The 16,132-nt window shown below is 48.4% G+C and overlaps 1 protein-coding gene across 1 annotated transcript; it reads right to left on the bottom strand.

Moving 5' to 3' along the window:
- Window positions 1-606: 606 nt before the first annotated feature.
- ACTR1A (actin related protein 1A) lies at window positions 607-15,491 on the bottom strand. Its single transcript, XM_032115803.1, has 11 exons — window positions 15,352-15,491; window positions 9,689-9,753; window positions 8,723-8,798; window positions 7,849-7,974; window positions 6,931-7,055; window positions 6,408-6,624; window positions 5,444-5,536; window positions 4,528-4,702; window positions 3,608-3,669; window positions 3,195-3,235; window positions 607-2,819 (listed from the first exon to the last, which is right to left on the bottom strand). Exons 1-11 carry the CDS (start codon window positions 15,397-15,399, stop codon window positions 2,717-2,719), a joined length of 1,131 nt encoding a protein of 376 aa, XP_031971694.1. The 5' UTR covers window positions 15,400-15,491; the 3' UTR covers window positions 607-2,716.
- Window positions 15,492-16,132: the final 641 nt, after the last annotated feature.

Raw genomic sequence — 16,132 nt, 5'->3', positions numbered from 1 at the left:
TCTAGCCTGGCTGGGTAGATGTGGTGCTGTGGCTGTGTGGAGACAAGGGGACATCTCCTTCCCTACAAAACTGCACTGGGGCTTGGCTGTTTCTGCAGGGGGCAGAGGGATCACCTGCCTTTGAGGGGAGGTGTCACTTACCCCTGCTCCTGTGGAATGCCCCAGAGTCTGTCCTGTTCCTACACCAGTGGCTGCTGCAGACAAGACAGGATAGTCGTAGGACTGGCCACTGTGCCATCTTCCCAGGGCCCACCCTGTGAGCCTGGCTTGACCCACTGCTCTCTCTGCAAACACCTGGGCTGGCACCAGCTCTTCTCACAACAGCAGTGGCATTATCCTTGCTCAGCCCAGGCTCCCCTGTCCCAGCCTTTCACCTGTCTGCAGCGACAGAAGTCTCAGGGATAATGCCTGTAGGGGAGAGTAGATTTGGACACCACAGCTGCATCCCAGGAATCTCCTCCCGCAAAAGCCAGGCCAAGAATGCAATCCTGGACCAGAGATGGTATCCCCTTGCAGTCTGGCCAGCAACAATTCTGCACAGGCAAGAGAACACAAGTTACCTCCTTAAAATTGCAAATGTGGGAAGAGGAGGCCAGGAGGCTTGAGTGTTGTATATGAATGACTTTATTTAAGTATGCTGGGCACCACCAGGCAACATGGTTTGGACAGTGTGCAAGGGAACAGTCAGGCAGACCAAATGAACGGTAGATTGGAGACAGCACCGTCCTGCCCAGTCACTGCAGGTTACAAAATGGAGCACTGCTGCTGCAAGGCCAGCGGCGGGGCTAGGGGATGGAGAGCACTGCCTGGGGCACGCAGTAATGGAACTGAGAGGAATTTGCTGGAATTCCCCTCTGTGTGCTGCAGCAAACCAGCAAGAACAGAACCAGTTTCCCAGCAGAAGGCTGAGCACTGATGGCTCTTTTCTGACAGGCTCTTGCTTAAAGCACAGTCTGCTCTAATGGGTGGAGATGAACAACCAGCCTGGCCTCAGCTGGGAGAGACCACCCCACCCACCTGCCTACAGCTTCTCCAAACCCATGGGTGAGCCCCAAGAATATGGTTCCTGCAGTGACAACTGGCTGCTGCTTACATTCAACTCAGCTAGGGCAGTGCACTGGCCTTTCCCTCACCTCTGTGGCAGTCCTCCAGCTCTTACCCAATCTCTGCACCTGAGAGTGACCCCAAGGTGATGGGTGGTGATGAACAGAAAAGAGGGAAACAGGGAGCAACTGCCACCAAGCAACTCCAGCTCCATTGCTACTGTCAGGTTCTGCAGAAAACTAATGGGGGAAAAAAGAGAGCACCAAAAAATGCACAAGTAAAACCTAAAGGGGAAACAGTGGCATGCCCCAAGACAAGCAGGTCTGCTGGCTGCCCAGGGCTGTTAGAGCAGTAGAAGCAAAGCAGCCACCAGGTGAGCAGAAAGGCACCGCAGTGCAGTGGAACACAGCCAGCAGGACAGCTTCCTGCTCAAAAACCTGCCACTCACACCGACCTCCTGGTGCGCTTTATTGTCCTCTCCCCTGGTGCGTTCCCAGCGACCAGCGAGTCCCCGCGGAGCAGAGACAAGGTGCTGGTGCAGGGCTGGCCTTTCCACTAAGCGCGGGTGCTGTGCGCAGTGCAAACATCGAGCAGCGGGCAGCTGGGCAACAGGTGTTCAAAGAAGACCCAAAGCATAATTCCCAGGTGCTGTGGTCAGTATTTGAGAGATCCTCAGACATTTGAATAAATAAAACAATTCTTACATTACAATGCACCGTCCCAATTATTATTTTGCCCCAGAATGGATAAAGTACACAAGAGTTACGCCTGGCTGTGAATACATGCTCCCTTTGCCCTGACAAGGCAGGAAGGAGGGAAACAGCCTCGACTCTTACAAACAACACGAGAAGTCAGCACTGTAAATCTTGGCAGGTTGAGGGGGAACACATAAGTGCCTTCACCCCATTACGGGGTACTTGCTTCCAGAGGAGAAAAGGTATTTAAAACAAGGTACGAGAGAATAACCGTCTAGTACAATGATAGCTGATTAGATTTGCTTTGTTCTACTCCATGCAATACAAACTAAGTCCTATCGCCAACTTCTCCAGCTGTGGTGCAGACCCCACATCAGGCTAAGAAGTTACACACTCATACACACACTCACACACCAAAACAGTGGGGGCAAATGGACTTAACTGTTGAGAATGTGCTTTCTCTTAATAAAAAATATATTAAAAACAACTTCAAAAACCTACTGATGGTGAAGACACCGCTGAAGAAGGAAGTAGCTATGGGGCCTCGGCTATGTGTTTCCAGACAATCCAGGCATTGCAGTCAGGCTGACTAAAGCCTGCACGAGCAGTCTGCAGTGGTTGGCTCCCTTCTGGCTTGCCAGGCAGTTTCTATAAGCTGTTCCCTTTGTTTTTGCTTATTTATTTTACAATGACATATGTGATTGTGATACAGAAAATAAGGGACTGAAATGAAAAAGGAATGGGCCATTCTGGAGAAATTTAGATTGGTATTTTCTCCTTTCCATAAAAAAAAAACAAAACAAAACAAAAAAAGAAGTTAGTAGTACTAATACAACCCTCCTGCTGCTGTTGTCTTTGCTCAGTGACATCGGGGCATGCTGGCGCACACACACACACACAGGCAGCTCTCAGACACTCGGACTCAGAAAAGCGAGTTTAAGTGAGTCTTCGGAGGAGACTGAGGACAGGTCCCAGGGCTAGAAGGTTTTTCGGTGGATGGCACGAGCTCCATCTTCTTCATATTCCTTTTTCGAAACCCACATTTTCTTAAAGGTGTCCAGAGAGGCCAAGATAGAGCCACTACAGAGAGACAGGCATGTTATGGGTTAAACAAAAATGCTGGGGGCACTGTGCAGAGATGGGCTGTTTCTATCATGACACTTCCCCATGACAGAAAGGTGCTGAGGCTCAGTTACCTGTGACAGACATGCTCTCTGGACAGTCACTCCCTCTCCCACTATCCTCAAAACGTGCCAGTACTACAGAGCCTGGTACCACCTGCCCCCTCCCACATGACCTGGTGACTGCTGCTCCAAGAACACGCCAAGCATTGCCCAGCTGAGCAACGCAACCCCCCTGACACACAGCACCACTTGGGATAACAACCTGAGAGCTGCCGGGCTGTGCTGCCCCAGCCCCATCCCACGGCAAAACGTGTTGCTGTGCAGTACATACCCAATCCACGTGGAATACAATCTCTCCTGAGGAGCCGATATCTGGGAGAAAGAGAGAATCAGTCAGTACCTTCCCAAGCTCCAGTCTGCTCCTCCTAGCACACTGCCCACACTTCACTCCAGCTAACACCTGACAAACACAGATGTGTTCTCTCCCAACACAAAGACACCCAGAAGTCCCCACAAAACAGCCACTCTGGTCCAGGATCCTGGATCACGTCAGAGGAGCCACCTTCTCAGTGATGAAACAAAACTGATTTTCATCACAGTAGCAAATGCTGTTAGGCATGTGAATGTCTCAGGAAAGCCATTTCTGGTTTGAAGTAAACGGCAGCTGTAGTGTGAGCAAGGTTCTTTCAAGGTCACAGAACAATATACTTGGCAAGTGACAAACACAAAAGAGATGGCTCCTACCCTTATTTTGACGTCCTTTGGAGCTAGTTTCTTCACTTCGCTCAACAGCCTGTCACCAAAGCCTACACAAGACAGAAAACGTGTAGTGTGAGCACCTCAGCAAAATCCCAAGTTCCATCCACTAACAAGGTGGACACATCCTATGTAGTCCTACTCAAATATCCCATTCCACATCTTACAGAGAGTCCAGTCTGGGGAGGCACAGAACACAAACCGTGACACAACAGGATTTTGTCTCACTGAGACCTCAAACACTGGCACAATGGGCTCTACTTCTCAGCAGCAACCTGAGTCAAGCAAACAAGGTTTGCTTTGGTTTAGCTAGGACCTCCTCCTTCCCTAGGCATTCCTCCTGTGTCCAGCCCATTTGTACAGGGAGTTGAATGGGAAGACCAGGATCTATTTGGAGATGTCAACCGGTGGATAACAGACTGATGGGTTCTGGCAGAGGGTATCTTTAGGTCACTAGGTACCAACTGAGCCCTGAAGGGATGGGTTGAAACCCTTCTGCACACACATAGCTGACACTCATGCAGGACTAGGACGGTTGAACCCTCATGTATCAAAGATCTAAAGAAACCTTAGAAGATGGAAGAGCCCTTTTCGGTATCTAACCTCCGATATTGTGAGCTACAGCAGCAGGAATGAACACAGCTATTCAGTCCTTCCACTGGCACTGATTGGAGGAAAACAGTAAAAGGCCTCCAAGCCCAGAAAGTGATGTACGAGAGCAGGTGTCTAGCATACACAGAAGGATATGACTAGGACTCAGAAAACTAGGCAGTAAATGCCCCAAGAGAGCAGAGTTTACACAGCCCTCACCCCAGAGGACAAGCTGGGTGATCTGGGTTATCTTCCCAGTTTCACATAAGAAACAAGAGATCAGGTATGTCACAGCACACTGAAAGAGAAGCAGGAACCTTTGAAAAGCGTGGAGCCTCCAGACAGCACAATGTTGGAGAACAGCGTTCGCCTCAGATCCATGTCTGACTTTTGAATGGCAAAAACGAGCACTTCATGAAGTCCTTCACATTCCTCTCCTATCAGGTCCGGCCGGAACAGGAGCTCTGGGGCTCGGAAACGGGCAGGGCCGATCTGCAAGAGCAGAAGTTAGCACAGAGGGAAGAGAACAGTGTGGCTTTGCTCACTACCTACAGATGGGCCTGCCTTTCTTAGGTGAAGCTTCAGAGTAAGGAAGCTTCCTGGACATTCCTGCTGCACCACTAGATCCCAAGTGAATGCCAGTTTGGACTACAGCTCCTACAAAGGGCACCATTTCCAGTTTGCAGATGAAAGAGATGAAGAAACTTGCTCAGCCCCATACAGCAGGTCTGGCATAAAGGGAGCAAATCTAGCCCTGGTACTGGAGGTAAAACCTGTATTTCCTCTCTTTGAACCATTCTATAATAGTGGGTTCAGTCTTCTGAGGAGTATTCCTAACTCTTCAAAGCAACTGTTAGTGCACAGGAGACAATTCTAGGCAGGACAAAAGGTACATATAAAACCACTGCTGGATTTAGTGAGCTGACACCTACCCACACTCCATACCTGATCTGCATTAAGTTTTATTAGATCAGAGCCTGCTCTCAAACAGCTCAGAGTCCCCACAATCATGCTGCATCCTTAACCAGGACTTCTACTAGAGGTTGTGAGGTTTCTACTAAAGTTTTCTTTCCCTAAAAATTCTAGAGCCCAGTCAACAGCCTAGGATGAGTTTTGGTCTTGTAAAATTATCCCCTCCCATCTAACACTGTATGAAATTTTCCATCACTGGGGAGCTTTTCTGGAAACCCTGTGCTTCACATGAGGAATTCTCCAGGTGTGGTCCTTACAAACCTCAATAGTGCTTCCATCTGGCAGGTAGTACTGAGCCTTCTCAGTCTCTAGAGTCTCATCCTTCTGGGGGTTTATTGACAGGTAGCAGGCACGCTGGAGAGGAAACAGTCAGGGAGAGGAAGATGAGAAGTGTAAACCCAAATGCCTCTGATAAAATATTTTTCTCACAAATAATCAAAATCCACGTATCCCTTTGCAAGACTGATTTTAACAATATTATATGCTGGAGAAAAGACCCTTGGGGCTCACAGCAGGTAAACCACCTTGCAATATCCCACTTGTGATCCCTAGCTGCCATGGATTTTACTCCATGAAGGGTAAACAAACACTAGTGAAAGAGATCATCAGACCTTGAAAAACTGCAGCACAGGTAAATGCAAAACCTATTCTGAACCACCAACCCATCTTCACCTCCCTGTTAACAGCCCCTCAAGAGGGATTAATGTGACTTTGACTATAACTGTCCCAGAATATGGGACAGCTAAGGTTGCAAATGACCTCTGGAGGTCATCTTGTCCATGCAGGGTTTCCCTAAAGCAGGGTGTCCGGGACCCTGTCCAGATGATATTACCAAGGATGGAGATTCCACAACCCTTTAGACAAACTGTGCCAGCACTTGGTCACCCTCACACTAAAAAAAGTCTATGTTCAGACAGAACCTCCTTAGCTTCAGTTTGTGCATCTTGTCCTGTCACTGGACATCACTGAAATGAGTCCGGCTCTGTTTTCTCTGCACCCCCCCTTCAGACATTTATATACATTGATGAGACTCTCCCCAGCCATTTCTTGTGGCTCAACAGTCCAAGCTCTCCTAGCCTTTCCATATACGAGAGTCCTTTAATCATCTTAGTGGCCCTAAACTCCCTCACGTAGATAATGGATTCCCACCGGATTTCACAAGCCACAGTTTCCTTTGAGGAGAAATCCCCTCTTGGACCAACACAGAAACAAGGCAGGGCATCACCTCCTTGATGGTCTTGACAATCTCAAACTCGGAGGTTGTGTGGAAGTCATAGCCTTCCTTCCGGAGATAGAGACGCAGGAAGCGGGAGACATCCCGGCCAGCGATGTCAATCCGCATGATGGAGTGAGGCATGGCAAAGCCTTCGTAGATGGGAACTGCATGGGTGACGCCATCCCCAGAGTCCAGCACCACTCCCGTGGTCCTGCCGGTCGCATAGCTACCGAAGGGACAAAGGCTCAAGTCAGAACAAGCAACTCAAAGTGAGCCCAGGCAACACATCCACACTCAACTCAGGAAGCAGAGATTTCACACAAACAGGGGCTAAAAAACCCTCAAAACCCAAGTTCTCTTTGCATTTCAGCAGATTTCCTGTAAACTCTTTATTACACAAATTGAGTTTCAGTCCTTGCATGAAAAGGGGGTAAATCAGACATTAGTGAGGTCTTCCACAGGTTTATTTTGTAAAAGAATGGATTTTGTGGCAACATTCCACAAACACAAATCCAAGACGAAAGACACTTACAGGCTAAGCACAGCTTGCATGGAGATGAATAGCGCTGGCACATTGAAGGTCTCAAAAAACACCTCAGCAGCACGCTCTCTGTTCTTGCGCGGGTTTAGGGGTGCTTCTGTCAGCAGCACAGGATGCTGGGAAAGAGAAGAAGGAGCTGTGCTGCAGTAACCAGGAGGCAGTAGGGGCGTGTTCCTAAAAGTTTCTGCTTATTTATTTACTTTAGGAACCACTGGTGCAAGAGGACAGGTACAAAGGAGTAATTTCAGCTGAGCTGTATTGGACTGTGAATAATCTCTATTAGGTTGGAAGACCAGCAGGGTTCTGGTCTAGTTATGAAGAAGTGTTAGGAAATGTGCTCTGTGAGTAACTCTGCCCCATGAAGGACAAACAAGATGACTCTCAGTGACAAAAATCAGCCAGATTAGCCAAAATACACAGACCCTAAAAAGGGTGAAGGCATATGGTTTTAGCACAAGCAGACAGAAATATTCCTACTCCACAACTTAGATTACTCTCAGACATTTAATAATTTTTTGGTCAGATCCTTCCAGACCACAAGACTGTGGTTTTCTCCTTCCTCACTTCAAATCATGTCATTGCTGAGTGGATATGCCTGATGTGCAGGCAGAACAAGAAAAGTCAGAAGCACTTGACCTAGAGTAGAATCATTAGAGAGAGTGTGGCTAGCAAATGTGAAAGGCAGATTTTCAGTCAGGCCAGACCATCAGATCTGGAGAGGAATTCTGCTTGGACAATTCTTGTGCAGTATCTCCTGAGAGGTGAAAGAGCCTAATTTAACAACAGATACACATTTAGAAAGAAGGGCAAAGGAAAAGTCCCAAATCTTTCCCAGAGTCCCAAGGCTCCTGGTGTTACACACACACACACCGAATGATGCCTGTGCCTTTATATAATGTGGCCTCTCACCTCTTCTGAGAACGTCTGGAGCTGGTCTTTAGAATACACATACTGCCAGATGCGCTCCATGTCGTTCCAATCCTTCACTATGCCGTGCTCCATGGGGTATCGGATCGCAAGAAGACCTCTGTGCTCCTGAGCAAACAGAAAGGACAAGAGAGCATCAGAGCTTCCAACAATCATGCTTCTGAGCACTGTGACTTACTGTCAGACTCAACTTCAGTTTTGATTCCACTAAAAGATGACTTATCTATAGCATACAGGGCAAAACCTGAACACTCATCACAAATATCTCTCCCAGAGAAGCCAAGACTAGATAAGGCCTTTTCATACCAAGTAGGAACGTGTATGTCTGACATTTGCAGACCATATTCCATCCTAACACTTTTCAAGCCAACACACAGACACCTATCATATGGTATCTTTGTACTACCAGCTCAGCCATGATATAAAACATAACAGGATGTTACTGGGGAATGCAGTTGGAAGGGCTCACAAGAAATGTGACCACACAACTGGCTACATGCTGACAGAAGCGGGACTGTGGAGAGAAGCTTCCTGCCCATGGCAGGGAGATATACAGCAATCGAGTAGGGTCCATTTCTAAAGCTCTCAGTCAAAAGTATGTAACCATATAGAGCTAGAAGTAGCCTAAAGAGAAGAGAGAGATATCGAAGGCCTTGGGAACTAGGTCTGTGGTCAGCAGATTGGCACAAGAATGTCATTAAGCCTTCCACTCCACCTCAGACACACATGTAAGCGACAATCTGTTCTACTCTTCAGACCTACACAATACCAAAGAACCACAGTCCAGCTGCCACACCCCCGCCTTACAGCAGCACACTGAGATATACGGAGAAGTGCAGTGTACAGGTGTTCTTACCTCTGCCTTTGGACCAATGAAAATGTCCCCTTCTAAAGCACCAGCCATAACACGAACGTGCTTTGGTCTGCCCACACTAGAACAGAGACAAGAGAGTAAATGCTTCTACAAAGAGTTCATATGTACCCAAGGATTGCCTCCTTTGTGTTCCTCTCTGTCCTAACCAGAACCTTCTCAAGCAATGGGTGTGTCTGGCGGCACTACCAGCTGCAGACAGACCCAGGTTTGCTCTGAGCTAATCTCAGAATCAGAGGTGAAGGGGACAGATTGTACAGTTCTGAATGGCTGGGCATAAACCAGCTGAGTCTGGCCACATTTTTACTGATTATTCAGGACTCACCTGTTTCAACAGTGCCTGGGATGAACATGGCTAGACTGAACAATTGTCTGAGGTGTTGGATCCACACGTGCTGCCTGACCTGAGGCAGGCTTCTCAGATGAGACATTTGTAGTCCCATACCCCACCATCTCATACAGAACACATTGCTCAGAACACAAAATTACTCATTAAAATCCCACTGCTTTGAAAATAAAAGCCAGTGACTATTCAGAGTTCCTGTTCCAGCAGTCTTCGTCCTGGCAAAACTCTAAGAAAACTTACAAAGAAGACTGTCAGGAATCAAGACATCATACCACACACTGAAAAAATACAGAGGTCTTCACACCTCTCATCCCAAATTTTAGTTTTCCTAGTCCTCTTTCCTCATGTGTGCAGATTAAACAATCCTACAGCTTTGGTTGTGTGTTGAGCCTGACAAAGTGATGTAATCTTTTATGATGTGTGTGTGTCCCTAAAAATCTCAAAATATTTAACAGCGGAGCTCTCATCTCCCTGGTGCTTCTTTGCAGCAGGCAGAAAAGAGTAACTCATTTTTCCATTTATAAAACTGGGCAATTCTTCCCCTCTACATATCAAAGAACTGGTACACAGTACTAGGAAGTTACCAAGACCAGCAGAGTACTTACTAGTTAGGAAAGCAGTATTTTGGTATTTGATCGCCTGCAAAACCTGCTTTAATCACACCCGAGCCCTGTGGAAGCAACAGACAAATACATGAGCTTATCATTCATTCCATTATCTTCACAAGTTTTAGAGAAGTGACATAGTACATCAGCACTGCCAGATCCTGTCCTTTCTACTAGGAAGGTTGGGGATGGGAAGTGCCAGCTTGGCTATTGGAAGGAGTGACTAGCACCCTCCTTGGCAGTGACACATCTCACAGGGTACAACTACTCTGGGCACCCTGGTACTGCTCTGCACACACCCAAACACTGCCCTGTACAGACAAGTATTTTTGTAGCCAGGGCTACTGTGAGGGGTGCAGGAGGCTAAATCCACACTCCACAATTGTCTATCAATATTAGATAATCTCTGGGGGGAGGAGAACGCTCTAGAAAGCCCAGCAAGAGCAACTGAACTCTGCCAGCTTCAGGAGGCACTGGGAGAATGAAAAATACAGGCCTCCAAGAAGGAGAAATGGAAAGAATGGAGGGAGGGCAGATAAAGTCAGAGAAGGAAGTAGCAAAGAATTGTGGGAAACAGATTGGAGATGAGACTAGGAAAAGGTGATCAAGTGGTGGATGAACTAGCTAATGCTAAGGAGGCAGAAAGGTGGTCAGAAAAGACACTTGAAACCAACCCAGACTGGGGTCCGGATAGGACAAAGGTGCTGGTTACACTGCAAGGGGAAAGGCTGGGGGCAGGAAGCACAGCTGACGGGATAGAGCTTGTTCAGAAGAGACAAAGAAGAGATGAGGGATGGCAGTCAGAAAGGCACAGATCCAAAGAGCCTTCTGCAACAGTCAAAGCAGCAAACACAGAGCGGGTAAAGCCAGCCGCAGCAAGGCCCTGGCAGGGAGTCAGTGCCAGGCATCTGGCCCCACGGCTCCCATCCCCGTCCGGAAGCATCCCGGGAACACCATCATCAACTTGGATCTTTGCTGACTCCTTCCCCTCCTCCATTTCCTCTCCCTGCACAAGGGAATGACATCTTGAAACAATGAGCAGCTTGCAGGAACACCCAAGTTTTGCTAAGGAGCGGATTTTCATAGGATCTCCTCAGATAAGCTGTTTCACTGGTAATCCCAGACTACCATGGGTGCAAGCTCTTCTGCAGAAAGAGGAGCAGCTCTGCTTAGCCCCATGGTGGGAGCAAAGTGTGTGTGAGTTTGCACTGAAAGCTGTGACCTGTGAAGTGCCTGTTCACTCTGCACAGGCAGAGAAGGGCTCTGCAGCAGGACTGCTCTGGTTTTGAGGCCAGAAAGACATTTTGGCTGCTCCACAGCATTTTAAAATGAGTAGCAACACAGCTCTTCCACGGCTTTCCACTTCTGACCACCTCTGCATGGGTAAGCATCACTGCTTTCACTTCCAGGCCAGGGCCAGATGAGTTGCTCAGGGCTCTGCCAGGCAAGCCCTGCCTGCCGCCATCCCAGAGCCAGAGCAGGCTCAGCACAAAGGAATGCGGGGCAGCCCCAGCCTCTCCCGTTCACAGTTCAGCGCTTTACTGCCAAGCTACTTCCATCAGCAGCTTCAGCCACGATGTCAGGCTCTGCACAGAGCACGTGCGCTCTGCCACCGGAGCCGGGATATTCCTGCCTCTGAACCACCAGAGCCAGATTTGCCAGGACACATCTGCAGGAGATGAGTGTCAGGAATACTCTGCAAACCAGATGTAGCTATTTCTAAAGCATACGAAAGGTGGATTGCTTGAATCCTTGTCTCCTGATAAACACCTGCAGCCAGGCCGGCTCCAGGAGTACACCCAAGCTGCCAACTAGGCAGGACTAACTACTTCCTTTTGGCACAAGGGACTTGGCTCCACTTGCATCCCAAGGTCTCCACTAACTGATATCAGTGTGACAAAGTGGCCTGTGAAGTGTTAAAAAGACTTCCATTGAGACAAACTCTCTTCTGGCTATTTCCTTCAAAGCTAAACAAGGAACAAACCAAAACCACTATTTTGATTTTTCTTATCATAGCTTATAAACAACTCTCTGCCCGGGAAAGAATACCACCACCCTGTGTCAAGGTTTGCAGAAAAATAGTTGAATGAAATGCAGTAACATAATGTAACCATGTTAGAATATTGCACTTATTGAATATTTTGTTCAAGATAATGACTGATCTTGCTGCTAGCACATTCTGCTGCGGGGAACTGGTTTCAGGAGAACAATGATGCTCCTATTTTAACTTAGAGATTGAAACTTCCTTATGTCAGGCCAAAAATGACCCAACATGTCCTGGTGAGATTCCCAGCAAGTTATGTATTTTAAGATTTACATACTGAAGTTCAAAGTTAACCAAATGTGTTGGGAGTTCAGAACTCCAACTTGGAGTCAAAGACGAATGACTGCTTTGAATGTGCTGGTGGGATGGGACTTCAACACAGTTGTGCTTCCAAGTGCCTGGGAATAAACCAAGAACAACTGTTTGATATCCCCACACTACAAAGACCTCACTGCACTTTCTGACCTACTCAATTTTTCTTGAAAACATTTTACTTCCTTGAAGATATGTGCACACAGAGTAAATCTGTTTATCATAGACCAGTTTGAGATTCCTATGCAACGAGAGGAAAATGTTTACATTTTGAAATAACCCTGATTCAGAAGGTTTAAAGACCTGTTTTTCCATCTTTGTTTCAAATAAGTAAAAACACATGCATCTTCTCTTCTGCTACAAACTCTGATTTATTAAAACTTGAAAAAAATGTACAAATTAATATACTTCCACCAGTAATTATCCTGGCTGGGCTTTCATTCCATTTTGTTTGGCAGGGGTTTATTTTTTTTTTTTTTTAAATCTGAGCAAAAGAATAAAAGAAGAAAAACTACATGTAAAATGTAAAGGTCAAGGAAGATAAACTCATTCAAAATTCTTGTGAGTGCCTTGAAGGAACTGAACATACCTCAACCCTGAATATACCTCATCCACTAGCTCTGTAGCCACTTGGTTATGGATTCATTCATCCTGATGCATTTAGGACTCAAATTTAAATGGAAATCACCAATCAATCTTCCATGTAGCACTTTCTATGGAGAGTGCGCATTTCATATTGTTGTAAAACTGTTTTATTTGATACAGAATTTATAAGATCAAGAACAAACCAAAGACACAACAGCCCTTGCTGACAGCTCAGCTGCATAAAATGCCACCACTTAGACTACAAAGCAAACAAGAGATAATTCCATGTTCCATGGAGGTCAAGGAATTTGCACTGACTTAGGCCACAGCTGGACTGTCAACACGTGCATTATGTTCAACAAGGCTCCCAGACCATTCAGAGAGAGCTTGTTGGACTTCAGATGGGAATACAACTCTTAAAAATTAGACAGTGAAGAGTATTAAAGTTGTGCTGAGGTACAGCTCCAACCTCCCACTGTACATTACAAAGCTCTCCCTGCTGAAAACATACAGTTAAGAGCAATGTTTGGTAAGAGGAAAGAACCTCCTTGTTGAGTTTTTAGCTACAGAACTTCATGTCCTTTTGGAACACACTGAGATACCAGAGCAAGGCTGGAGGGGTCTGGTTCTCACCAGCTCAGTATCTCACTTCCCCCTTCCCACCTTCCCACACACAGGCACACGTGAGACAGGATAACATTCAGCCTTCAAAAGGTGCCTGCAGCTCTCTGAGGAAAAGCAGTAATGGAACAGCAGTGGGAAGAGTGGTACCTGCTCTGTGCAGCTCCACTTCCCGTCCTGCCTGAACTCCAAAGAGTACCAAAAATGCAGTGTCACCATGAGGCTCCTCGGCCCACAGCCTGCCAGCGTTCCAGGCAGATGTCACAACTGCTCCATTCTACTTCTTGTACAGGGAGGGGAAGGGGAGGGAGCTCATTTATCAGAGAGGCAAGAAGAATTAGCTTTTATAAGACCATTTCATAAAATGAAAAAAGACACAATCAGCTGCTGGCACATGAGCCCTTCTTCAGGTCTGAGGCAGGGGAGGCAATCATTGCACTAAATAACAAAAGGACACGCTGAAATTAAATATAGACTGCTACTACGTGAATAGCTCAACAAAGTCATCCTCACAGTACCAGAACACCTAGAGGTAAGTTTATTGTTTAGCTAATCACTCGACAACACAGCAGGATCAGTGCTGATCCAGTCATTCCTAGAAACAATCAACATAACACATTTTTTAACATCTTCAATAAAGAAGGTACATGTTTTTCTCAACATAGTCAATTTTACTGCTTACTCTTATTTTCTGTTAGATGCTTTCCTTCAATGCCTAACCTAAATCTCTCTGCTGCAAGATTCCGGGGGAATGAAACAAAGCCAAAATTTTATCAGAGAGCTCAACCTGTAGAGAGGAATTATGATCCAAAATAACGAAAAGGTCAGAAGAATAACTGCCTTTATCTGAGAAGACCTACAATCATTCACCTAATGGGGAGTTAAAGCAATAGGTTGAGAAGTGCCAGGCTAGCAAACCCACTCCATATGGCAAAAAGATTCAGCAGAAATTAAGCTTGTGGAGGAAGAATGGAGCACAGTACTGGCCCTTCAAAACAACACAATCTCAATCACTGGCGGTAGAGGTCAGAAGGGAGGAGCACGGGTTTGTGACTCGCTACACTGAAGGAGGCTACGTCCAAGACATGCCCTCCCACCCCTTCCTGGATGGTCCTTCCTCCTGGGAGGGCAGCATGGATGGGACAAATCAGAACTGGACCCAGAAGTACCTCAAAGAGGCACGGAATCACTGTCATTAATCTCCCGCAGAGCTGTAACACACACAGATTGAAGGTCTGCTTTGTGCTAATGAGCAGCATCAGCAGACTGGAGCAGCCATCTGCAACACCATGCTACGCTGTCAAATTACAGCTGATGCAACCCGTGCTGGGCACAGATCCTTCAGCAGCGGCATTCCAAGGCATGGGAATCCACGCCTTGGTAAGGGCACTGCTTTGTTGTGACCACTGTGCTGGATGCAATGGAGGAGGGGCAGTGCAAGGGGCGAAGGCTTCTCTCTCACTGGGCCTGTGATGGGGGCCTGGCTGGAGAGCTCTATGTCCCGCATGGGCCAAGGGAAGTGCCGGCACCCCCAGAGCCTGTGCGGGGTCCATCCACGGCCTGCCAGGAGCACGCTGGAACCCTGGCCAAAGCCTGCCCCGGAGCATGCTGGGAGAGCTGCCATGGCCTGGCCCAACACCCCCATTGTCCCCCCAGCACAAAGAGGGGCAGGGCGGGGCTGGGGGAAGCCCCGCCTGACTGACAGCGCCAGCTGCCAATGAGCGCAGGTGATCCAACGACAGTCCCGCCCCTCCCCGGCAGGTAGCAGCGGGCTGCCCCGCTGACTGACAGCCGCCCCAGCCAATGGGGGCGCGCCGCCCCTCCCAGCCAGAGGCAGCTCGGCGGCGGCGGGGGCTGCGCCCCCCAGCGCGGGGCAGCGGGCCCGCGGCGGATGACTGCCAGTCGCCCCAGCCAATCGCGGCGCGCCGAGGCGCAGCGGCCCCGCCCCCCGAGGACGCCGTATGGCGCTGTGCAAGGGCCGGAGGCGGCGGCCGGGCCGGCTGAGGTGGGGGTGCGGCGGCGGGCGGGGCGCGGCCGCCCCCGATGACAAAGGGATTGCGGGCCCTCCCCGCTCCCGGGACACGCGGCCGCCCGCACTCACGTTGTCTATCACGACGGGCTGGTTCGCTATCACATCGTAGGACTCCATGGCGAGGACCCGCCGCAGCCGCCCGTGAGGGAGCAACAGCCCAGCCCTCGCCGGCGCATGCGCGGAGCGGCGACGCAGCGCCGCCTGGGTGATGTATTCCCGCCGCCGCGGCGCCTACTGGGAGCTGTAGTCCGACGCTGCGCAGAGCCCAGCGGGGTGGTGCGCCGGAAGCGGGGCATGCCGGGAGCTGTAGGCCGGCGCCGGGAGCGAGCCATGCTGGGAGTTGTAGGACAGCGCGGGAGCGGGGAGTGCTGGGAGACGGAGTTCGGAAAAAGGGAATCCTGCGGACACATCCACGGCCGAGCAACCGGTGGATGTTGCGGTCTAGGCGATAGCTGGGTGCTTCCACCAAAAATCCTGCATCGCAATTGGCTCGCTCCCGCTTAATACATTTCCACCCCCTAACTTTTTCTAATAGGAAAGGAGAAAAAGGTGATCCCATTAACTTCTGTAGAGGAGATCTATGACTAAGGAAAGCATTTTATTGTCCCAACATTTCATGGGATCATCTTTACAAACTACTGGTCATAACAGATCTGTTTCCTCCACGAAATACCTCCGTTTTTGAGGCAAGAGAACCACAAAAGAGGTGTCAGTGTAAAGAATGCACATAATGAGCATTTCAGTGTTGAACCATGAACACATTGTCATTTTCCATTGATTGAGTATTCTAAAAGTACTTGGAATAATTGATGACTGAAACTCCAGGTCTTGTAATTAATTAAAATGAACT

The sequence above is a fragment of the Corvus moneduloides genome, chromosome 8 (assembly GCF_009650955.1).
Source record: "Corvus moneduloides isolate bCorMon1 chromosome 8, bCorMon1.pri, whole genome shotgun sequence".
Taxonomy (NCBI): domain Eukaryota; kingdom Metazoa; phylum Chordata; class Aves; order Passeriformes; family Corvidae; genus Corvus; species Corvus moneduloides.
Note: the sequence above shows the minus strand (reverse complement) of the source record. Positions and strands in the feature narration are given on the sequence as shown.

Coding starts and splice junctions, on each gene's coding strand:
- ACTR1A (XM_032115803.1), bottom strand. CDS start 15,399: ATGGAGTCCTACGATGTGATAGCGAACCAGCCCGTCGTGATAGACAAC. Junction 7,975..8,722: donor TCATTGGTCCAAAGGCAGAG/GTAAGAACACCT, acceptor CTGTTTGCTCAG/GAGCACAGAGGTCTTCTTGC. Junction 3,670..4,527: donor AGGCTCCACGCTTTTCAAAG/GTTCCTGCTTCT, acceptor TGTCTTGTGTAG/GCTTTGGTGACAGGCTGTTG.